General features: G+C 42.9%; 2 protein-coding genes and 1 long non-coding RNA gene across 6 annotated transcripts in view; 1 reads left to right on the forward strand and 2 right to left on the reverse strand.

The window, feature by feature from the left end:
* Window positions 1-838: 838 nt before the first annotated feature.
* Window positions 839-9,319, forward strand: CEBPG (CCAAT enhancer binding protein gamma). Of its 4 annotated transcripts, none has more exons than XM_039503188.1 (3): window positions 839-963; window positions 1,918-1,984; window positions 8,563-9,319. In XM_039503188.1, the coding sequence occupies exon 3, from the start codon at window positions 8,680-8,682 to the stop codon at window positions 9,130-9,132; it is 453 nt and encodes a 150-aa protein (XP_039359122.1). In that variant the 5' UTR covers window positions 839-963; window positions 1,918-1,984; window positions 8,563-8,679; the 3' UTR covers window positions 9,133-9,319. The 4 variants fall into 4 exon arrangements, with proteins under 4 accessions (XP_039359122.1, XP_039359121.1, XP_039359123.1 ...); XM_039503189.1 differs by having other exon boundaries at window positions 843-1,015; XM_039503187.1 differs by lacking the exon at window positions 1,918-1,984.
* Window positions 6,446-16,052, reverse strand: LOC120384455. Its single transcript, XR_005588895.1, has 3 exons — window positions 15,809-16,052; window positions 7,903-7,964; window positions 6,446-6,846 (listed from the first exon to the last, which is right to left on the reverse strand). It is a non-coding gene; the product is annotated as an uncharacterized LOC120384455 (long non-coding RNA).
* A 5,027-nt stretch (window positions 16,053-21,079) lies between these two features.
* Window positions 21,080-24,732, reverse strand: part of PEPD (peptidase D) — a 232,864-nt gene continuing 229,211 nt past the window's right edge. Inside the window, exon 15 of the mRNA XM_039503186.1 lies at window positions 21,080-21,771. Coding sequence (XP_039359120.1) covers window positions 21,625-21,771 — 147 coding nt within the window. The 3' untranslated portion in view covers window positions 21,080-21,624. The remainder of the gene's footprint in view (window positions 21,772-24,732) is intronic.

Raw genomic sequence — 24,732 nt, forward strand, 5'->3', positions numbered from 1 at the left:
TTTTTTGGCACAGAATGCCCCCAGGAGTAATGCATGTAGGCAGACATGGTATGTACACCAAAACATACAAGTCATTGCCTTTGGGGGGTGGGGGTAATATTTTTTGCTTTATGTTGATTAGAATGTTCCCCAGGCCTTTAATTAACATCTTACAATCTTATCTAACTGCAGCTGCTGAGTGGGAAATGACATGCAGCTCTCCGAGATCGTGGAGATACTGCAGGAAGGGTGCAACAAATAAACTGGGATTTAATATCAAATAGATTGTCCAATATCTACTGATACTTTTGGTTCATAAAAATGAGATCAGAACCTAAAACAGATGCTAGAAACAGCCACAGAAGGATCTTCAAGAAATGGGGGCTGCTGGCTTGCCCATTTCCCCTGGTCCATGGCTTCTTTAGGCCAGTTTGTTATATAAACATAGCTTATCTTTGTAAAGATAGAGTTTTCTGCTAGGAGCCCCTTCTAGACACCCCCCACCGAGACTCAGGCAGTGAGGGGGGGGGGTATTGGGATAACAGCTCCCCCCCCCCCCCGTGTCAGGCAGTGTGTGGGTGAGGGGCTATTGGGATAATAGGTTTTTCCTCCCAGTGTCGAGGGGGGGGCTATTGGGGTATCAGCTCTCCCCCACCCGAGGGAAAAGCGCTCCCCAGGGTATGGGCGGGATGGGAGTGTGGAGGGAGAGGCCAGTGCCCAGCTCCAGGGGGTTTACCAACCCCACAAAAACAGCACCTCTCTCTTTAAGAGAAGCGGGTGTCTGATTGGCTCTGGGGACTGCCAATCGGGGCGGCTATTGCATCATCCCTGCGGCAGGCCGGCCTCTGATTGGCTAGGACGCTGGGCCGAAGGAGAAGGGTTTCGCAATCGCCGCTCGCCTTCACTCACCAGTTTAAAGAAAGAGACTCGGGCCCAGCCCGCGCCCCCCTCCCTGATCGATACCGGTCTCGATCCCCGGGCCAGGTGAGGCGCGGGGCCGCCCCGCCGCGCGCACAGACCCCTCCTCCCGGCCCTGGTGAGGGGGAGCCGGCCAGGCGCGGTACCCTAGGGGGGGTGGGGGGTTACACCGGCCACAGGCCGAAGCGGCGCGGGAGGAAGCGGTGGCTGCTGTAGAGGAAGGGGGGAGGGGGGCTATAGGAGAGTTGTGGGAGGTTACGGGGGTCTGGGGAGAGTTGGCGGGTGGGGCGGGGTCTGCTGGAGATGTGGGGTGGGTATGTGGGGGTCTGGTCAGTGGGGCGGGGTCTGAAGGGGTGGGCATGTGTGGGGGCTGGGCAGTGGGGCGGGGTCTGTAGGGTCGGTATGGGGTGGAGGCAGGGTCGGTGTGGGTACGTGGGGTCTCAATGGGGCGGACTCTGTAGGGATGGCTGGGAGTTCTGGTCGGTGTGGGGGGGGTCTCAATGGGGCGGGTTCTGTAGGGGTGGCTGGGAGTTCTGGTCGATGGGGGGGGTCTCAATGGGGCAGGCGCTGTGGAGGTGGTACGGGGCGGGGCTCTGTAGGGGGTCGTGGAGAGGTAGACAGAGAAGGGCGAGTGAGGGGTGTGGGGGGCCGGGACTTTCCTCGGTGTTGCGCGTGGAGAGCGTATGATGCAATCTCCAGGCAACTCTCCTCCCCGCTGGGATGAAGTCATGCTTGGCACGGAGGAGGGAGCCCGGGCTCTGCTCCCCGAATCCCCCACCACACCTGCTTCCTGATGGGGGCGGGACAGACACACACAGAGCGCCCATCTCCCTCCCAACCCCGTGGGGCAGCAGTCAGAGAAAGGTGGGGGGAGAGCGAGGGAAAGCCACAGACACACACCCTCATGCTAGGACAAGAGTAAATACTGGCATAGGGATCAACAGTAAGAGGATGATTGGGGCCTAGAGCACAAAGTCGAATATTTTCTCCAGAAAGTTTATTTGTTTGCAAAATTTATAGTTGCTGTACACAAGCTTTTATTGAGCCTTTGGAAATGGAAGATCCAGTCACTCAAAGACATCACAAGGTGGGCTAGGAGCACAGCATGTTAATAAAAATATTTACTATCCATATTTATGCATAACTGGCTATATTAGCTACTATGTTAAGTGATTCCTTCAGCTTTTCTTTTAATACCTTAGAGATCAAAATAGTTTCCGAATAAGAATATAATCCTCAGGGTTCAGAATGAAGCCCTCCTTTCCTGTTGGGTACTGTACTAGTCTAACTTCCTGGCAGGAACCAGTGTTGTAAACAGCACTATGCAGGTCAAAAGGGAAGTCAAAGATAACCTTAAAAACAAAAAAGCAGTTTTTAAAAAGTATCTTGTATGTGGGGGGAAAAAGGTACTTTTAAAATTCTATTATGTTTTTAAGGTTTTCATAGTTTAAAATGGTAGTAGAGACTTGGGAATTAAAGGTGAAGAGCGATGGTTTTGTCAAAACATTACAACTTTTTTTGTAGGGTTCCCAAAGGGGAAAACTGTATATGGCTATTTGAAAACGTATGTACTGCTGTATTTCAGCAAAATTACCTCGTTAAGATCCTGAGAATTCTGAGCTTCAGACTTCTGGTTTTTCTTCATCAACATCACAAGTAACATGGATAAAAGGGATGAAAATATGGTGTTAGAATAGGGTAGTTCTTCTGAGGGACACTTTTACAGGGGCATGAGTCATGCAGCTAGAAATTTAGATCATTGGAAGCTTTTTAAATGTTTTTGTAAGTTGAAAAAAATTTCAAAGTGTGTAAACTAAAGAGTTAATTTTTTTAAAAAGTCCCCTGTATTGTTTACAACTTGCATGTTGGGAACTTGAAAATGAAACTGACTGTAAATGAAAATGAAATTGACTATTGACTGAGCCAGAGGAAAATATTGAAAAGTAAACTGAATTTTAATAATCTTATGAAGTTGTTGGTAAGTATGTACACACCTTCATTTGACATTGTCCTTTGTTTATGGTACGTGTGATGTCCTCCTCTTTGCCAAAAGAACCCAGGAAATCTGCAGTTCAGATTTTTCAAGATTTTAGGGAGCTAATAATGATCTTGAATTAAAATACAGAGCCTTTTAAAAATGGGTATATACATTTTTCCTCTTTTGGACTCTTCACATTTTGAGTATTTTCATAAAACCTTTGTTGTTCCCAGACAAACCTTCGTATCCCCACATAAATATTTTAAAAAATAACTTATTTGCATTGAATATACCTGACTTTGCTTTAGGTGTTCAATTCTGAAAGGTGTCAGGAAATGCCTTATCAAAATTCCTTAAAACTTTTAAATGCAAAATTATTCCATATTGGTTGGAACAACAATTAGACACAATTTAAAAAAAAATGGGTCAAAGATGAAGTAAAAGACTTGTTTTAAAATTGGTTAACTATTAAAGTAATCAATATATTTTAAAACCAGAGTTGAAATTACTTTGCAAGTTTGAAACTTTGTGCCTTTCCCATAACTTCTGAGAATCAGACTAATTCCTGTATCTTGTCCTACACCACAAAACTGATAAGATGACAGCTCCTGTATGATTTTTATTTTATTATATTTAAGACATTTGAAGTACTTAGTTACATTTCTTCATAATTAGATGTTGTCATTATATTTTTTTATTACACAGTTTTCTTATGACACACACAAAAAGTTGAGCTATCGAGGAAAGCATGGAAGAGGAATATTTTCTTTTGATCTTTTTTGTGACAGCAGTTAGTGGGTAGTGGATTTAGGGCCCTGTTCTGAGCAGTATTGGTTCTGTGAGTTGAGAGTGCTTAGCACCTTGCAGGATTGAGCCTTTAACTGAGGTGTACAGGAAATGTAGGTTGGAGCTTTATTCTGTTGTCATTTATACACCATTATCTGGACTGAGTACAATCCTGCGGTTTTAGCTCAAGAACAGTCCCACTGATGTCGGAAGGAAATTAGAAATACTCAGCACCTTTCAGGTTCAGTTACTATTTGGGTAGTATAAACAAGAGAGTTGATGTAAAATTATACACTAAAGGCATTCTACCTAGATGATCATAGTCAACTCTGTCTCACCTCTCAGAAAATAGGCAAGGAACAAAACTAATATATGAAGTGCTGAACAAGTGGTAAGAATTGTTACTTAAAAAATGAGCCAAATTAACATTTTGTTTGTTATCTCATAAAATCTAAACAGCCATAATAGAATCTTCCAAAACAGTATATATTGACTTATAAAGGGACACTCTTAAGGACTTTGAAAGGGTTAATGTATTACCCTCTACTATTTATAACAGTATCTTATAAGCTTAGGCGAAGGGAGGAATATTTGTTCTCTAGTGTGACAAATATAATTTACCCCTTTTCCTCTGCTTCTAAGAAAATTAATATGACTAGGATCATTGAAGTCAGATCTTTGTATTCTAGTTGAATGCTTATTGGGAGTTAGAAGAGTGAGCACCTGTTTTATTATTTTTTTAAAGTCGCATTCCTTATCTGATTTAAGTACCGTATAGACTCATTCATAAGCTGAATATTTTTGGTAACAACGTGACGCATCAAAGAGCGAGAGTCAGCTTATAAACGGGTCTACACCAAAATTTGATGATTTTAAACTTTATGGAATCATTGAATTGAATATATAATACATTGTCGTTTTGTTTACCTGGAGCATCTGCAAGTGGCGCCACTTCCCGCAGCTCCCATTGGCTGGAAACGGAAAACTGCGGCCACTGAGAGCTGAGGGGCTCCATGCCTGTGAATGCTCCTGGTAAACAAAACGTCCCAACCCGCCAGTGGCTTACCCTGATGGGCCCAGGAGCCAAAGTTTTCCAACCCCGGAAATATAGGGTTGGCTTATGAAAGGGTCATACAGTTTTTGCTATTTTTACCTATCCATTTTGCGGGGTTGGCTTATAAACGAACGGGCTAATGAACGAGTATATACGGTAATTCATATTTAGAGCCTAAACTGTTTACAATCAGTACTTACTGTACTCCTTAGTATCACTGAGTGTAGTTGCATCCTCACAAACACCAAACAATCTCTTACACTTAAAGCAATATACACATTCACATACCCTGCTGGTAGCTGAAAAAATGATTACATTTTGCTAGGGGATTTGCTTAAACTGCAGGCATTTGCATTGTGGTCTCCACTGGATAATGTTCAGGGTTCTACTGAAATTGGGTGCTTACTAGCTGATGCCTGTGGACCTACAACAACGCTCACTGAGCTATTACTACATATCTACTACACAGTTGTTCAAATTGCTTATTAAAGAGTTATTTCCTGTGAAATCTCTGCTTGTAGAAAATGGTAGAGAGACAGCCTGGGAGATCAGAGTCCTCTGTTTCAGAATAGGTGCAGTACAGGCAGCAGCAGTGCAGACTTCCCAGCACTGCCAGCCAACAGTGCTGCACTCTGAACTGGACAGATCTTTTAGGACAAAATAGTTGGTTTGATAGTCTTTGCAGAGGAGTAAAGGGCTGCAAGGACAATTGGTGCCAACTAAGGTGGAGTTTTTTGTGATGTGGACATCTCTCTGGCAAGAGCTGCACTTAAACCACTAAACAGCCATCAGCTGGTGGTAACCTACGATTACTATCTGAAGTTGGAAGGTGCCACAGTCTAAGAACATTTAAAAAACCATTTGAAGAGGGAGGAAAATTGGTCTTTTCCTCCTTCCCCCAAACTAATGCTAAAAATCACATTAAATACTTACAGTAGGAAAACAAAAACACATGAGATTTGGCAACATGAAGAGACTTGTCAAGGGGGGGGTGCTTGTTGGGCATGGGCTGTCTGGGTCCTACCTCCTCTTCAGAATCCTGAAAAGGACAAAAAGCAGTTACTGAAAGTTCTATTACTAACATGTTATCTAACTGGACTTGCCTAAACATAGTTAATGAGGGTCTTGGAGTAATGTACCTGGGTGCTAGGATAGGCTATGTCCCAAACGAGCAACATAACAAAAGTTACATAAATTGACTGTAATTAGAAGGTTCACATGGGGTCTGTTTGAGAGAGATAAAATTCTGAGAGTGTTAGAGCTTCAGAATATTATTTGGGAAGGTAACTTAGGAGACCTGGGATACCTTAGGCATGTCATTTTCCTTTTCTGTGCCTCAGTTCCCCCACCTGTAAAATGGGGATAATAATACTGACATCCTTTTATAAAGTGCTTTGAGATCAATGGATGAGAAGTACCGTACAAGAGCTAAATATTATAATTATTATCCGAGTCAGTAAAAGACAGGAATTCTCAAATGACTCCTTCCTTTATATTGGTGTGAAGTTGCATGTCACCTTCATTTCCTTATGTGAAAATTGACACATATGAATTGCTAGTGACTGAATGAAGCCAGCTAAGAAAAAACAGGGACCCCACAATAGGAATTGTCCTCCGTATAGACTGACCATAACCCTGAAGATATACATTTGTCTTTGCTCTTGCAGCAGACATTAATAAGCTCAGTGTCTCGTTTACAACCATCTGTGTTGATCTGTTATCTGTGTGCAGGAGTCAGATAATCCATCTATTGTGCTATGCTCTAAACAATCAGGTCTTGTCAGTGCAGGGTCATTTTATGCAAATTAGGTATTTTCCCTTAATCCAACATGAAGCGAAATCAATCCTGTTTTTGACCTGTCAGTACTTGTGGGTCCCATCTGTTTTTTAAATATACAACTTGTGTTTGCAGGCTCAGTTGCCTCAGTTTGTCTGTGGTTGAGGTAGTTCTCTTAATGTGACTATCTGTCATAGCCTTCACATGGTATGTGTGCAGCTTGTACATTCCTGGTTTGCCTGGATTTCTCACGCATCGGCTATACATCCTGCCTCTTTGCTGGGTACAACTGATTGTGATACTTATCTCTTACTTGCTTTCACTTTTCATGTCCTGGGTTGTTTTATGAAGGGTCTAGAGGATACAGTAGAGAAATTTGCAACTTTTTGTGAATAGAGTTTTGATTTGGAAACAGTAGAATTCATACGTACATTTAAAAACAATGCTTGAAAATGTAGTGTAGTTGTAACCCTGTCCGTCCCAGGATATTAGCGAGACAAGGTGAGTGAGGTGGTAAATGATGTGTGAGATTGTATATGCGTGACTTACAGATTTTTCAGGCATCTGTGCTGGTCTCTCTCTCTCTAAAGTGGAAGTCAGAGAACAGGAAGTAGGACAGAATTTTCTTAATGGAACCATTTAATAAAAGAAGACAGTATCGATTAGGAAACCAGTACTTTAATACTGTCTAAGTTTCTGGTGACATCACAGTCTTCAAGCTCTGGCCTCACTGTACAGATTGTTACCTTAATGCTACTTGCATTTATTTGAATGCATAATCATTCAACTAAATGCAGCTGTGTATTTCAATGCACGATGCTCCAGTTATACACAGTGCATTGTTATAAAGTTGGTTTTCTTTTAGGCTAACTTTGCTCTGATTGAAGTTAATGGTGTATACACTTAAGCACCTTGTTAACTATTTGCAGAATCAGGGCCCTAAGTTATTGACAAGCTTGAAAGTTTTTTCATCTTTACTTATAGTAACTTGATTCATTGCTAAAAGACCATCTTACACATTTCTTATATATAAAAAAATCACTTTTGTTCTGAGGAGAAGCAGAGAAATTCTAGCTCAAAGGGTAATTTGTTTGGAAAGTTATAAAAGTGTCAGAAAATAGGGACTTTGGACCTTCTTGGCCATAACTACTATAAATACAATGATACCCTTCATGACAGTTTGTGATCAAGAATATATTGTAAGTATTTATTTGCAGGGCTACTTAGTCTCCTTAAAGAACAATTAGCATGTTAAGCTAACACTTTCTCATCAATCATTTTGGCTGCTACTTCATTTTGTCACAGTATTGTGAACTGAAATGGGAACACTTTATATCGGAAAGCATACATTCAGACAGAACAAACATGAACCAACTTTGTAGTTTAAACACATAGAAAATATTTTTCTACCTTAAATGAAGTAGTTATTCCACTCGATTTAGCATTGTTAGGCCTTAATTGGGGCATCATAGCTTAAAAAAACCAGACCCAAGTGAAACAAGTTAAAAAGAGGGCAGATAAAAGGTTTGGAAAATACTGTAAGACTTATTCAGCCTAGAGAAAAGGAGATTAATTCGAAACTTGTCTACATGTATGTACAGGAAGGGGTAGTCTAAAGAGGTCAAGGATCAACAATGACTGTTAGGTCAAGAGTCAGACTATTAATAGGTTTAAGCTGCAGCAGTGAAAATTCAGTCTGAAAATTAAGAGGAACTATATAATTGGAGGAAAAGTTAGACAGTAAAACGCGTTGCCAAGATTGGGGTTATGAAACTGGAGCTATTCAAGGGTGGCTAGACATCAGGGATGGTTTTGGAATAACTGAATTCATCCAAGCATAATATCGGGAGGTTGACTAGATGACCCACTAACAATCCCTTCCAACCCAAATGATTCAATGAGACTTCTGAAATAGCTCAATAATGGCAGTTTCTCTGTTTTCAGCATAATAAACTGTTACTACCAGATAGATGTGCCAGCAGTAGTGTACCAGCACTAATGCTAGTGAGGTATAAGATCATAGCTGAACATGGCATTTTAAATGTTTCACAGAATTTATTTTTCTGTTAGGTTCAACTTGCACTTAATCCATGTGAAGATTTGCTGGCAACATATTAAAGAAGTTATTAACAGTTTTTCACCATCTCTAACAAATCATATTGTGGTGTTAAAGGAGAGTCTGTCCAAATGAGCAAAACATCACAGCAGAACACCACTACAGAAGCAAACGGTATAAGTGTGATTCACACACAAGCACACACAAGTGGTTTGCAACAGGTTCCTCAGCTGGTGCCAGTTAGTCCTGGTGGTGGAGGCAAAGCCGTGGCTCCAAGCAAACAGGGCAAAAAGAATTCCTCTGTGGATAGAAACAGTGATGAATATCGCCAACGCAGAGAGCGCAACAACATGGCGGTGAAAAAGAGCCGGTTAAAAAGCAAGCAGAAAGCACAAGATACGCTGCAGAGGGTCAACCAGCTGAAAGAAGAAAATGAACGTTTGGAGGCAAAAATTAAGCTCTTGACAAAGGAGCTTAGTGTACTTAAAGACTTGTTTCTTGAGCATGCACACAATCTTGCAGACAATGTGCAACCTATTGGCACTGAAAACACCACCACAAACCCAGATAACACCGGACAGTAGACACAATCTTCAAACTTCATAACCTCGTGGACTGAACATTAGAGGTGCAGCCCTCTCTGCACTACTCATTCAGTACAGAGAAGGAATGCTGTTCTAGCTTTTTAAAGATCATTTTGTGGGTATTTTTTCTCCTTTTAGGTTTAACACTGAAGATTTGATACAAATAAAATGTAAACTGTTTTGAGTATGTTTTAAAGTGTTCAATATTTTCTGCTCTGAAAGGTTTGGTTAAACAAGTAAAAATGATCTAAATGGACAAAACGAGGAGCCTAATGTCAGTGAATTGGATTTCTACAGCAATGTACATTCACCATCTTATATTTTGCATATGGTAAGGAGTACAGCTGGGAGGTTTTACTGCAATACTGATGGATAAATAGATGAAATATCTGTTCAGTACCCTTTAAAATGTATTTCTTAAGCAATCTTTTCTACATTGTGTATTACAAAACTTCAAAGGCCAGGGCAGAAATTTGTTTTCTAATTTGGTGGGCTACTTCAAATGTGTAGAACAAGCCCTATCCAAGATAATGTAGATCTCTCTTAGGGTATGTCTACACTACGGGATTATTCCGATTTTACATAAACCAGTTTAGTAAAACAGATTGTATAAAGTAGAGTGCATGCGGCCACACTAAGCACATTAATTCGGTGGTGTGCGTTCACGGTCCGAGGCTAGCATCGATTTCTGGAGTGTTGCACTGTGGGTAGCTATTCCGTAGCTATCCCATAGTTCCTGCAGTCTCCCCCACCCCTTCGAATTCTGGGTTGAGATCCCAGTGCCTGATGGGGCAAAAATCATTGTCACGGGTGGTTCTGGGTAAATGTCGTCAGTCATTCTTTCCTCTGGGAAAGCAACAGCAGACAATCATTTTGCGCCTTTTTTCTCTGGATTGCCCTGGCAGACGCCATAGCATGGCAACCAAGGAGCCTGTTTTGCCTTTTGTCACTGTCACCGTATGTGTACTGGATGCCGCTGACAGAGGCGATACAGCAGCATTCATTTGCTTTTGCATGATAGCAGAGATGGTTGTCAGTCGTTCTGTACCGTCTGCTGCCATTGTAAATTGGCAATGAGATGACGGTTATCAGTCCTTCTGTACTGTACTGTCTGCTGCTGTCAGGGTGCCCCTGGCTGAGGTTGGCCGGGGTAGCAAAAGACAAAAATGGGAATGACTCCCCAAGTCAATCCCTCCTTTATGGTATCTAAAAATAGAATCAGTCCTGCCTAGAATATGGGGCAAGTGTACTAGAGAACCAGAGAGCACAGCCGCTCCGTGTCAGATCCCGCAGAAATGATGAGCTGTATGCCATTCACAGGTTATTCATAGTTAACCCCACCTGTTGCTTCCCTCCTCCCCCAGCCTTCCTGGGCTACCATTGCAGTGTCCCCCCATTTGTGTGATGAAGTAATAAGGAATGCAGGAATAAGAAACAGTGACTTGTTAGTGAGATAAAATGAGGGGAAGGCAACCTCCAGCTGCTATGATAGTCCAGACAGGACATTAAGCAGTGTGGGGGAGAGGAGCCCAGCATCCCGCTGCTATGATAGTCCAGGCAGTACAGAATCTTTTCTTTACACATGAAGGGCGGGGGCTGATGGAGCTCAGCCCCCAGTTGCTATGATGAAGACGGTTACCAGCCATTCTGTACCATCTACTGGGAATGACCGGGAGTCATTCCTATTTTTACCCAGGCGCCCCCGGCCAACCTCACCTGAGGCCAGCCAGGAGCACTCACGGGCTGACGACGAGGACGGATACCAGTCCTTCTGCACTGTACCGTCTGCCACCAGGCTGGTGATGACGATGGATAGCAGTCATATTGTACCATCTGCCACCAGGGAGGGGGGGAGAGGATGCTGCAGTTCACTGCCGCAGCATCGTGTCTACCAGCAGCATGCAGTAGACATAGGGTGACATTTAAAAAAAGTCAAGAGACGATTTTTTTCCCTTTTCCTTCTGGGGGTGGGGGTAAATTGACGAGCTATGCCCTGAACCACCCCGGACAATGTATTTGACCCTACAGGCATTGGGAGCTCGTCCAAGAATGCAAATGCTTTTCTGAGACTGCAGGAACTGTGGGATAGCTTGAGTCCTCAGTCCCCCGTCCCTCCTTCCCTCCCTCCATGAGCGTCCATTTGATTCTTTGGCTTTCCGTTATGCTTGTCATGCAGCAGTGTGCTGAGTCCCTGCTGTGGCCTCTGTCTGGAGATTTTTTTAAAATGCTTTGGAATTTCGTCTTCTGTAACGGAGCTCTGATAGAACAGATTTGTCTGCCCATACAGCGATCACATCCGTACGGTCCATGCTGGAGCTCTTTTTGGATTTGGGACTGCATCGCCACCCGTGCTGATTGGAGCTCCACGCTGGGCAAACAGGAAATGATATTCAAAAGTTCGCGGGGCTTTTCCTGTCTACCTGGCCACTGCATCCGAGTTCAGATTGCTGTCCAGAGCGGTCACAGTGGTGCACTGTGGGATACCGCCCGGAGGCCAATACTGTCGATTTGCAGCCACACTAACCCTAATCCGATATGGTAATACCGATATTAGCGCTACTCCTCTCGTTGGGGAGGAGTACAGAAACCGGTTTAAAGAGCCCTTTATATCGATATAAAGGGCCTCTTAGTGTGGACGGGTGTGGTGTTAAATCGGTTTAATGCTTCTAAAATCGGTTTAAACGCGTAGTGTAGACCAGGCCATAGTCATAGTTAACTGGGAGTGCCTACTAACAGTGCCTAGTAATGGTGAGCCAGGGTGCTTACTAATGTTTTCTAAAGACTACTACATTCTTTGTGAGAAATTGTAATGTATTATGACTGACATACACAGAAAATTGGCTCACAACCTGTAAATGGCTGTCCGGAAGCATCATGTATAGGAGGTAAAGTAGAACGACATCTTATTTTTATAACCCCTTTAAGCCTGTGTTCAACATGCTAGCATTATTCAGATGGTGACTTTGGGTCCTTACAGCATCATGTTTTGGTCTCCTGAAAATGTTTAAGTTCTGTAAAATAATTGCTTATTAGAATCACGCTGCTGCCAAGATGCAGGTATCAGGATGAGAGTAACACGCGCACCTTGACTAATGAAAGGGCTAATGCAGAACATCTGTTCAATCACAATGTAGATTACTTGATCCTTACTACCATACAATACCAGTTATATGGCTGTTTAGTTTAGCAACTGATATCCTGCAGAAATCCAAAGTAATTTTAAAAAGAAATGCCCTTAGTTTGAATAACTGATGCAGCAGACTTTCCTATAGACACCATTGCCATGCAAAGGAGTATCTTGAATCTTGTTTTATTTTTTTGAAACAGTTTCTCTCTAACAATGTTTTTTTCTTAAATTTGATAAGTCCCTTACTGTGACCCATAATGCAGCAGTATGTATTATACCGAGGAGTTAAACTAGAAAAGTGAAGCAGGAACTTTGATGTAACCTTAATTTATTTTCATTTTTAAATGTTCCATTTATGGTATGTGCGTTACATATAACCCGTGTGTCTGGCTAGTGAACTATTACCTTATTTTTATTTCCCTCCTACACTACGTGTTTCCATACTTGACTTTGTAGTATGATTATGTGTATTGCGTATGTATTTAGGAGGAGAACTTGGGTAAGATCTTGGTTAGATGCTAAGTTAGAAAATAAAACTTGCAAAAAATCCATTTTGAGTTTAAACTTTTACTGCAAAGGTCATCAACCAAGAGAGACTTTTACAGCTTGTCCTAGTTCATGGAAGGCTTTTACAGAAAGAAATTTTCTGGTTCTAGTCACAGCTTAAGTAAGTAGGGCTGAAATAACAGAAGCTAATAAAAATGTTTTGCCTCAGAGCCTAGATCCTGCTGCCTCTTCTTTGTCCTCATGCTTAATAGAAGCAACAGCATATTGGGGCCCAGGTGGAGCCTCTACCTTATACCCATGACTTCCTTGCATATTCTAATGAGGATCACTGCCGGCAGGGACAGGCTAGGCCACAAATGGTCTGAGTAGAATCCTTTTCAGCTAACCTTATTTGTACATTAGTAGCTCATTATGGTGTCCTTGGAGCAGTTTAGCCACATTTTCACCTTTTATCTTTTCCTGAATGTATTCAAGAAACTGGCCGACTTATTTTCATATAATCTAAATGTAAAGACAACATCCATAGTTGGAAGGAGTCTGTAATGGAGCTTTTAAGGGAATCCAAAGCTATTTACAAAGGTGGATCAGTATCCCTTGCTATAAATTAGGAGAGTGAGGCAGAGAGATTCAGGGCCTGTTTTTTTTTTTAATAGGTGTTGATCAGCTCCATTCCCATTGGCTTCCACCACATGAACTTTACATGATCCACAGATGCTCAGTACTTGTGGAGAGAACGCTAGGATTATTAGCCTGTTGTCCTGCAGCAAGTCAGTGTCAGACTAGGAGTAGAATGGTAGCGATTTACATAAAATAGGGTTGTTCAACTCAAACTGCTGGCAAGAAGGCCATTGGAGGTCTCTGCTGTAGTGGGAGCTGGACTTATTTCTGGTATATATTTAGATCATAAGCTCTCCACTGGTGATTAGCAGTAATTTTCTGAAGAGTCACAGGGAGCCTGTCCCCATTTCTCATCTATCTTCTATTAAAAACGCTTTTATTCAGTTAATTAAGGCATGTCCAACAATTGTCCAAAAACCAGCTTGGTCTGAAGTCTCACTCAGAAAAGCTTCTAGAGTTTAAGTTCAACATCCACATTCCTGGAAACTGCACTGGAGCCAGCATATTAATGCTATTATGAAAACAAATCAGTGGGAAAAGGTGCCTTGGGAGTATTTCCTGGTTATTTGTGCCTACGCAATGGAAAAGCCACAAATGCTGAAGTTATTCACTTTAGTTGTATTTTCTGAGAAATGGTTCAGGCAGAAAAGCCTCCTCCCCGCCCCCCCGCCCACATTGCTATGGTTGACCTGTGGTGGCATTCTCTTGCCAGCTTCTAACTACTTGAGGCCTGATTCTAAATGACAGTAAGTCCACTTTACGTTGCTCTGGCAGTGTAAGGGGGTATTAAAGTGGGCTTACATTACATTTACACTTTCTATTCACTTTGTAAAATGCATCCCCAGGGACCTTTGAGTACTACTCTGCTATAAATGATAATCTATAAAAACATGTAAATCCTTGTATTCTTGTGAATGAAATCTAGCTTTTTATTTCAGAACTGAACATTCAATACTTTTGCACAACCCAGAATTCAGTCCAATTGCACACTAAGTTTAAGAAAGATACACAGTATGATTCTTCAAAGCTATATTTGCTATTTTTACTTCCGTGAATATGTAACTTATTTTCCATTTCTTTAGTATGGAACAACCAGGTTAAAAAAAAAGCAGAGTTTTGCCAAGGCAAGTGTTGTGAGTTATTAAATCCACTGGGCATTAAGTTTTTCGGGAGTGGAATGTCTTATATTTAAGTTGACTATTGTAGCAAGCACCAAAAACTTCTAAAAATGAAATTTGGTTCTGTTGCTATAGATGTGCTTCCTCTTACTTTGTTAATCAAGGCAACCTTGCAGTAATTACCCAAAGGTCCATTGTATTGCGTTGAATGTGCTGACACAGAATTGGTTTTTTACTACAGAATTTTTTAAAGGTCTCAAAAGTGCATGTGTTTTGAGGACAATTGTGTAGCCTTCAAAATGGCTGAGCCCTTAAAAGAGAGAACAGTCTTAAGGGTGCCACTCTTCCTCTGCTTGTACTGAGGGTGAAATTTCCATCTTTTTTAACATTAATGCTCATTACAGTATTGTTGACACAACTCTTCTCAAGATGTGGGTGGCACAGAATAACCACTGTACTGTGTATCCTGTATAGTTGCAGCAAACAGATAAGACACATAGCCAGGTATCTGAGGCAAGTATACTACAGCCCTCATTACACATTTTCATAGTTGTAGTTGGCCTCAGTAAGTTTTGGAAACATGTTCCATATCTCAAGTAAAGCTATAGCCAAATCATGGAAGGGCAGTTTCCCCTGCAGAATGCCATGATTTGTGCAAAGATTCCAGACTCTTAGCATTTACTGGAAAATTATAGAGTCTGTTTCCAAACATTTCCTTTTAACGCTACACTCGGTGGTTCTGATTCTGAGCCAGTGTAAATCAATACTAACCCTATTGAAGTCAACTGAATTACACTGATGTAAAATGAGAAATAGGCCCTTTATAGTCATGTTGGTTGTGAAACTCATTACTCTAATTCTGAAGACAATTGCAAGGCAAAGTTCCCTCCTCTCCCCACTGCCCACCTTGTCATTTAAAAAGCAGTATTATTATATTGTGTGTATTGCAGAAGCACTTAGGAGCTCCAGTCATGGACCAGGAAGGATCACATATTTAATCTATGTAGAATCTTTGTTCGATGAGTCCCATCATTACTGAAAAGAGCTCTCTCTGCGTTACATACATAGACAAAGGCATACTCCATTCTTTTTGCCTGAGGTTCTTATATCATATCATGCCTTTTCCCATCCAAGCTGATGATCTAACATGTGACTCAGAAAGGAATTAAGCACAAGACCTGGCAGTCTAGCTATAATTACTCCCCACACCCAAAAATGTTTATTTTTGTCCTTTTCCTTTTCCACCATCTGCCATTGTTCTCTGTATCACAAAAACTGGAGCCTAAGCATCTGAGTGGTCTCTTACCTGTGCATTGCCTGCCACCTCTCCTCCAGTAAGCAAGGCTGGACAGCGTTTCATTAATTCTGTGTGGTGTTCATCACAGGCCTTGGTACTTCGAGATATGCACCCTTGGCAGCTGAAGATTCTGCTGCTAGGACACAGCACTTGGAGGTTCCTGAGCTGGTCACTCATCTAGCTATTTAAATTATAGTGCCAAAAAGTTAGTATTTCAGACTTAAAAAAACCCCAACCACACACTCCAGACTCAGGCAAGACAATATCATGAGTTGTGCACTTATGCACTAACAATGTGCTCTCCAATTTCTTCTAGTTTAAAATAATTAAACCCACTACGAAAGGGTTGAAAAGTGATTTGTTTGCATAGGGACCTTTCTAACAGCAGTCAATGCGCTTGCTTTACTCGACTAGAGAAGTGCCCAGACTGCAGTGTGTCCCTTTAAATGCACAAATCCATTGACACAAGAGACTAAAGGCTCATTATTTTAAATGACATGTAATTGGGGGATCAGTTTCAAGAGAGATTGTGCTGAATCTATTGTTAGTTAAATAATACACAGCTATTGTCAAAGGAATAGTAGCATGGACCTTAAATCCACCAAAGGCTAGTCAGAGACAAGGGTTTCCTTACCTGGCTCCCAGCTGTTCCAGCACACACTGGCTATTTAACATAATACATCAATCTTACTTCTCTTCCTTGGAAACCTGCAGTTCCATGGGGTAATGAAGGGGCACAGTGGATTACTTCTATTCTTAACTGTACAACTCCGACACATACTGGTACTTTTCTCTTCTTCCTCAGTAATTGGTGGGATAAAGAGTCTTCTAAACTGGAGATTTCAGCGTGTACCTATTTCAATGGGGTTTTTCAAGTTCATTTTGGATTTTATGCATTAGTTATTCATGCTGATTATACAGGACAAGCATATCCCACATGCATATATAGAGACCTGTAAGCAAGTTTCCATGCACTCTGAGGCAAGCTTGACATAAATTTTGTGGCAAAATCCTCTGCATTTCTCTGTTTGTACAGCACCTAGCACAGTGGGGTGTTTAGGTAATACTGTAGTATAACAGATTTCAACATTTACGCCCCACTGATACGGTTGGGGCAATGCACTCCTCCCTTTAAGTGCTTTTTTCAGGCTGGTTGCAGACTCAGGTGTGTTACCAAGTTATTAAGACCTGCTAATGTAAGGTCTGATCTGCACACAGCTTTTGTAGCAGTATAAGTATGTCTGGTTAGAGGTGAGATCTTTTACCATAATAGTTATACTGGCAACCCTTAGTGTGGCTGCAGGTATTCCCCTTCCTGCATGGGAACAGCTATCCTGGTATAAGTATGCACATTAGAGGGACTTGTACCACTTTAACTCTCCCAGGAAAGCTAGCGTGATACAATCTGTATGTTTAGATGAGGTCTAATGTTCACACAAGTGCATTGCACCAATTTAACTAAATCAGTTCAGGCCTTGGCTACACAAACTAACTAATTAATTCACTCCCTTACTTATTTCAGTGAAAGTCTGTGTGGACTTGTCCATCCTAGGGGGAAAATGTGTTTGTAAAAACACGATAGCTAACACACTTGAAAACCCTAGAAGAAATGAGCAAGCTGCAGGTATAACCTATTCACTTGACCAGCTAACATATTTAAAACGGTAGCTCTCACATCTAACAAACCAAACAAATCTTTCATACCCCTGGTGTGAAGACTTTTTAGAAAAAAAAACTGCCCTATTTTCATAGTTTTTAAGTTGAAAAAAAATTATTTTAGGCTAAATCAAAATAGGGAACTTATTCCAACAGAAGAGCGGCCACACACTCACTAGGTGTGAGTTAGTGCAGCAGTGAGATCTTTCGGGTGTATAGCCGCCCTTTGTTAAATCAGTACAGTGTGTGTAGACCAGGCCTTGGGCAGACATCTTTGCATGGGCTAGACTTGACTCATCCTTGGAAGGGTTTTTTCCCCGCAATCACAAGGCACAGATACCGTACTTAGTTTTTTATAAACAAAAGCTGAGATTCTAGAGCAGAGTTCTGCAGAAAGAGGTAGATTTTATAGTGACAAAATTAATGGGGCCCTGACTACAAAGAAAAATTTGAGAAAACAAAACTAGATTTAGAGAAACATCTGGGACATGTTTAATGGAAGAGGTATAAATGTGTCAGTTGTGTGACATTTATTTTGTTCTTTCTCCTTTCAGAACATTTGTTCTTTGGTACATGTTGAAGCACAACCAGCTTTGCCTTCTACAGTATTATTTGCTCAACCTGTTCTACAGCAACAGGGAACAATGTCTGCCAAGATTAATCACGGAGGAAGGGGGAAGCCTATTAACTAGACACAGGTTATATTCTAGTTGAAACAAATCCAAAACTGTATTTTCTAAAACCTGTAAAAAGTTACTTTCAAATAATCAAAGCTATCCAACCAAAGCAAATGACAGTTTCAAAGTGCCCAGAGCAGCGGAGGCGTGAACTAATGGGTGTGTTCAGAGTATGATTACACTTTGACTTATTCAGGAATATAAATCTTGACCGAGGCCAGGAAGTGGTGACACAGGCACAGTCTTGCACTGGGTAAACTGGTCAGGGGGTTTTGGACGGAGGAGAGTCTAGAATGTTGTTAGACTCTCTCTCGGTATCTGTTCTTGTAGCTGCAAAGTTATTGCAGTAAAAACTGGAGCCCTTTTCATTAGGACGTTTCAATAGCTAGCAGCTTGTTAGGGGGCATAAAAAGCAGGGGAAGGATTAATGCAGTTACAGACAAGCCTGCCAATAGTCACAAGAAGCCCCATCATCACAGAAGAAGTCACTTCTCAGTGACTATTTATAAGAGCAGAAACCTCATTCTAGAGCTCATGGGACTTACCTTTTACAAGCCATATTATAGTGGAGTTACCACTACAAGATGAAACAGTCCCCACTTTTGTAAAACAAATTTACATCAAAACTAACTGATCCAAGTATTCTAGACTAGAATATTTAAATGTATGTGTTTGATTAATCACTATTTAGCACAATTTTGTATTTGTCAATGGGTCACCCATTGACTAATCACAATGAGTGTGTTTGGGGTGCATAGAGGAACCCAATTAACATTTTCAGAAGAAATTATTCCAGACCAGGACCCAGTTCCAGCTGCTGATGAGGAGAGCAAAATGCAGTGCAGTAAGCAAGGGACCAAAAGTGGTTTGAAGTTGTATTCTGTGATCCTAGGCTGCACTGTGCTGGGCTAGTGCCCTGATACAAGTTAGGGTCTTTTTACAGAAGCTGCAGATTGCTAAGCTGTATCAAGGGCTCCCTGTCCCCTACGCCAGTCACAGGGAGTTTGGCACTGATGTCAAGAGCTGCCATTCTGGCTCCATGCCACCTGTTGATCCATCCACTTTGGGATCATCTTGTGGCAATGGTCTGGCGCACGGTGGCTCTAACACAGGAGTGGGCAAACTACAGCCTGTGGGCTGGATCCAGGCCGTGGGATTGCCAGCCCCATGGTGCACCGGGGCTAAGGCAGGCTCCCTGCCTGCCCTGGCCCTGTGCTGCTCCCAGAAGCAGCCGGCACCACGTCCCTGTGGCCCCTGGGGAGGGAGGGGGCAGAGGGCTTGGTGCGCTGCCCTTGCTTGCAGGTACCACCCCCCGCAGCTCCTATTGGCTGGAAACAGGGAACTGTGTCCAATGGGAGCTTCGGGGGAGGTACCTGACGGTGAGAGCAGTGCGCAGCACCCTCTGCCCCCCCCCTTCCCCAGGGGCCGCAGGGACGTGGTGCCGGCCGCTGCCGGGAGCGGCGCGGAGCCAGGGCAGGCAGGGAGCCTGCCTTAGGCCTGCTGTGCACTGCTGCCATCCTGGAGCTGCTCCAGGTAAGCGGCGCCAGGCCGGAGCCCGCACCCTGAACCCCTCCTGCACCCCAGCCCCCTGCTGCACCCACACCCCTCCTGCACCCAACCCCCTTCCCTGAGCCCCCTGCCGCACCCCACATCCCTCCTGCACCCAACCCCCTTCCCTGAGCCCCCAATCCCCTGCCTCACCCCAACCCCCTTCCCTGAGTTCCCTGCCACACCCTAACTCCTTGCCCTGAGCTCCCAACCTCCTGCCCTGAGTCCTCTGCCACATCCCACAAACCAACCCCTGCCCTGAGCCCCCAACCCCTTGCCGACTCCCCTGCCGCACCCTGCATCCCAACCCCCTGCCCTGAGCCCCCAACCGCATTCCACACCCCCTCTCACACCCCAATCCCCTGCCCCACATTCATGGCCCTACATGTAATTTTCCCACCCAGATGTGGCCCTCGGGCCAATAAATTTGCCCAGCCCTGCTCTAACACAAGGAATAATCTGGGCCCAGAAGTCTGGAAGTTGTAGCAATGAAATTGAGCACTTGATGGTTATAAGGTGATGCTGGGAAAGTTCTGAAGAGTATCAATAGGTGCTACCATTACTGTAGCTAACATCTGTACAAATTGAGTTTCTGAACAGATTAAGGTTATTGGGATGAATGATTTGGTTTTTAAGATTTTTACAATATACTTTGGACCTAACCCCCCTTTTTGGGCTAAAATAAATATTTAATGTATTGTTTATACAACAGAAGAATTGTTTTGGTGACGCTTTGTAGTCAGACTACATGCAAGGTCACTACCCAGATGAGCCGACAGTCTAAACTGTGTTTTAGTGTATTCACAAAACAAGGAAACATGATCTGGATTTATTTGTTATTTGTAAGTAATGCCATTCTGTCATTGCAAGAAATGTACTTATTCCTTGCAGGCAATCTCATAAATATAAATGTACTGTATGGTAAGGAAATGCTCCTCTAGAAAATGCATATCTTGCATGCATGCAGGGAAACTCAGTTTATAATTACACATTTATAGAGCATCAAAGCAAATTTTAAATGGATCCTTTACTATTATCAGATAGCTTTGAAAATCCCATCTGTTCTATAGGGTGTAGTCCATTGCATAACACTGAATTCCTGTAACGTAAGACACTCTCTTTATGCTGTTCAGGTGGAATTTGTAAGACTCCAGATCTGTAAACCATGGTACCCGACATTTTAAAGGACAGAGCCAGAAACCAACATCTCTCCCTGCCTCTCTGAGCGAAGGGGACATGGCCTGTGTATGAAAATTCAGTGCTCTCAGTACATGAAGAATAAAACCTAGTTAATGAAGTGCCTGAATTTCCAATGCACACAATGGGTAGAAAGCTCAGATAAAGATACGGTAACGGAAGACGGACGTAATGGGAGATGGAAAAAGTGATCTACACAAAGTTATGAACAACTTTCAGGGAGGATTTTTATTAGACATTTACTTCTGTCCATTCCATCAATATCAAGAAAAATGTAGGTGTGTCACTTTTTCAGCCACTCTCAATCAACAAAAAGACTTTGTAATAGTTGTGGTATAAGTTTCCAAAATAGGATTTCTAAGAATTTTCTTATGATTACAGGCAACATTCAGATAATACAGCTGTTATTTAAAAAAAAAATCACTGCTATCAAAATGCAGATCTGATTGGAAAGATACAGATGAGCAGAGATGTTAAAGCTTTATAATTTCAGCTGTTCATGCTGTAATATTTTCCAGTTGGCACTTAGTAATATAAATTGTTGATTGCAAGCATAAAGACTTAGAGCTACCTCAAGGTATAGTGCTGAATCCTTCTAACTTCATTTCTAATAAAGTAATCATTCCAGCCTAATGATTTGCCTGATTCAATTTGCTGTGCAGAATTGATACATTTTATTTTCTAAGCAGTAGTGTAAAATCAGAACAATGGCTGGTTAGCGGAAGGCAGAAACCACTGTGGAGTTTACTACTTGTGGCTGGCCAGGGAGTCAAATGACTTGGTGCTGCCTTGGGCTTCTGCCATGAAAGCCTCTATTTCTTCCACAGTACGTGGGACACACGTTAGTAGCTCCATTCCATTGGCTGCCACTGCAATGTCATCCTCAATTCGGACCTGTTACAGAGAACACACAGTTACCAGTATATTCTAGTGTGTTGCAAGAGACACACTAGTAAGCAATGGCAATTGGAGTGTAAAGTGCACGTTAAACCTAGCTTGGTTTAGATGAACAAGACTTTGTGAGCACCAGAACTTCCCACTGCTAGGAGAGAGGCACAGAAGTCCATTAGGGTGGAAATTGTCCCTTTGCAGGTGCCCATGGTAGTCTCTCAGGTTCACTTAAAGCCAGCAGGCAAAAGGAGGGAGTCTATCTGCACCAGGGCTGGTGCAACCATTCAGGCGTCTGTACTAGGATTTGGGGGGCACCATTTTCTTCAGCAGCAACCACGGTGGCCGGATCTTCGGCCGCCCCAGTCACCACCGGCATTTAGGCGGAGGGAGCTGGGGCAGGGGAGCGTGAGGAGGGCCGCCTGCAGCAAGTAAGGGTGGGGGGCGGCACGCAGGGGAACTCCCTGCCCCGCCTCCTCCCCGAGCAAGCCGTGGCTGCTTCACTTTTCCCGCCTCCCAGGCTTGCGGTGCCAATCAGCTTAGGCGCCACAAGCCTGGGAGGCGGGAGAAGTGAAGCAGCAATGGCGTGCTCGGGGTGCTCGTCTTGTGAGCAGGGGTGAGCTGGGGTGGGGATGCCCCAAGGCGGGCACCTCAGGGCGGAGGGGGAGAGCTGCTGTGGGAGGCGCCTCAGGGCGGAGGGGGAGAGCTGCTGTGGGGTGGGACGCCTCGGGGGGGGGGAAAGAGGGCGCAAGGTGGAAGTTTCGCCTAGGGTGCCAAACATCCTTGCATTGGCCCTGATCTGCACTTGGTGTGCCAGGAAGAGGCCTTATATGTATCCAAGAAACCCAAACCCTCAGACACAGGGAGCAGCAAGGGAATCAGGCAAACCCTTTCCCTGGTTCCTCTGGCACTTCTCCAGCACACAATCCATTTACTCTAACTATGCTGGGGACAGATTTGCCCCTGAGTATGGTGCCATTCAAATGCTGACCCATTTGTATCTAGAGCAGCCATGTTGTTGTGCTGGATCTAGTCGTCTTTTTCACTTTACATCACGTTGTCTTTTATTTTTTTAAAGTATAATTAGCTCCACAATAAATTACACATACCTGACACTGTTTCTACCAAACCACTGAACTTTGACCTGACAAAGTCTTCCAGCAGCTTTTACTCCAACATTACTTTTAAAAACATGATCATTTACACTTTAATGTTGGGTAAGAAAGTAGCAGGGATTTTTCCTTAGCATTTCCAGCCCTTGTTCTGCTAAAATGAAAAGCTTGTACCATTTTCTATGCAGCTTTAATTTCCCATATCTCTTTTTACCAGGAAATATGCCTACCCAGTCATTCCTGTTATCTTATCAGAAAAATGCTAGTAAGTCACTAAGCTGCAATAAAAGCAATTTTAGTAAGGTGTCAATCCAAGAGAACACAAACCAGGGTGACTCCCACCTTACAGTGGCTTTAATTGTTTCTGACCTCTTGACATTTTAAACTAAAAATAAAGCTGGTTAACATTTGTACTTCTGCTTGCAAAATAATCCATTTGTTCAAACAAAATGAGTCATCTAGACGTATTAAACCGTTTAATGATTCTTTGCCAGATTATTTCTTTTACATGGTATCAAGTAAAGTGTATTATAAAGCAGAATTAAATAAACTGTTGAGTTCACACAGCTGTAAAATGAAAGGATGTGACTCTCCTCTCTTTTCTCTGTCTTTTCTGAAAAACACGCATTTGGAACTCCACAAGACAAGAAGATGACATGGCATGAGCAAGTGCATGCACCTGAGAGAGATTTTTATTTTATTGTTCTTGAAGTCATCAGTGGATCAGAAGACTAAAACGCAAGCAAAAGAATCCTAAACATTGCCATGTGATCTTTGAAGAAGCTGGCTGGTCAAGGAGACTAGGATTGGGTGATGGTAAAACTGGGAACCAGTGAAGGAAATGGGAGTGGGGACTTGGAGCCAGTTGCCAAGGATGTGGAGGGTAGAACAGGGACTGACTGAACACAGAGACTTGGACAAAGAATCAGGGTGGGGGGAGGAGAGACTGAGCTAGGATGAGGTGCCAGGGAGGAAGACTAGGTCTGGGACCCGTAGTGGGAGAGGGGAAGAAAGAAGGGATGGGGAGAGAAGATTGGATGAGGAGCCAGAAGGGGAAGACAAGAACTGGCTGGGCAAGGAGATTGGGACAAGAAGCCTGAGGAGTGGAGACTGGGACTGGGCTAGGCAAGGAGAATGAGATAGGGACAAGGAACCAGGACTAGGACAACAAGGATAGGTTTGAGGGGACAGGGTAGAACAGGTCAAACTTGCCCCCCCCCACTTCTTTTTTTTTGAGGGGGGAGGGAGAGAAAGAAAACAGGCAGAAGAGCCTATATGCACTAGAGAACACTCCCCTCCAGAACCTGGAACAGAACCCAAGATTCCTGAGTCTCACCATTCCTCTGCTGTCCGCAAATATCAGTGAAATCTACAACAAAATGTGTGTTTCATCCTACTCTAGTGATAGTCCACACAGAGGATGACAACCTACTACTACAATCACTTACTTTATTGGCTCATGTGGCAGAGGTCTGAGTGGTGGATCTAAAGGTTGCAATGTTACTGATGACCCATGTGGGTTTCAATATGCTACCACAGGATGGAATTTGGTTTTTTAGTTTTCTTTTTTAAAAACCTAGGAAATTATATATATATATATATATATACACACACACACACACACACACACACTATGTCGAGGACATTAAGATTGCAAAATCAAACACTCAAAAATTAGTTGCTTGTGCAACCTTAACTCAGCTTCTTTGTCACATGTACAGTAAATTGCAGGTGACTGGCTTTCAGCTACAAGTCTAGCTTTCGGATACATTGTACAACGTATCCTCTAAGCATCTTTGGGTTTTATACACAAAATGACTTGTTTCAGAAATATTTCTGGAGAGGCAAAGTTACC

The sequence above is a fragment of the Mauremys reevesii genome, linkage group 16, assembly GCF_016161935.1.
Source record: "Mauremys reevesii isolate NIE-2019 linkage group 16, ASM1616193v1, whole genome shotgun sequence".
Classification (NCBI taxonomy): Eukaryota; Metazoa; Chordata; order Testudines; family Geoemydidae; genus Mauremys; species Mauremys reevesii.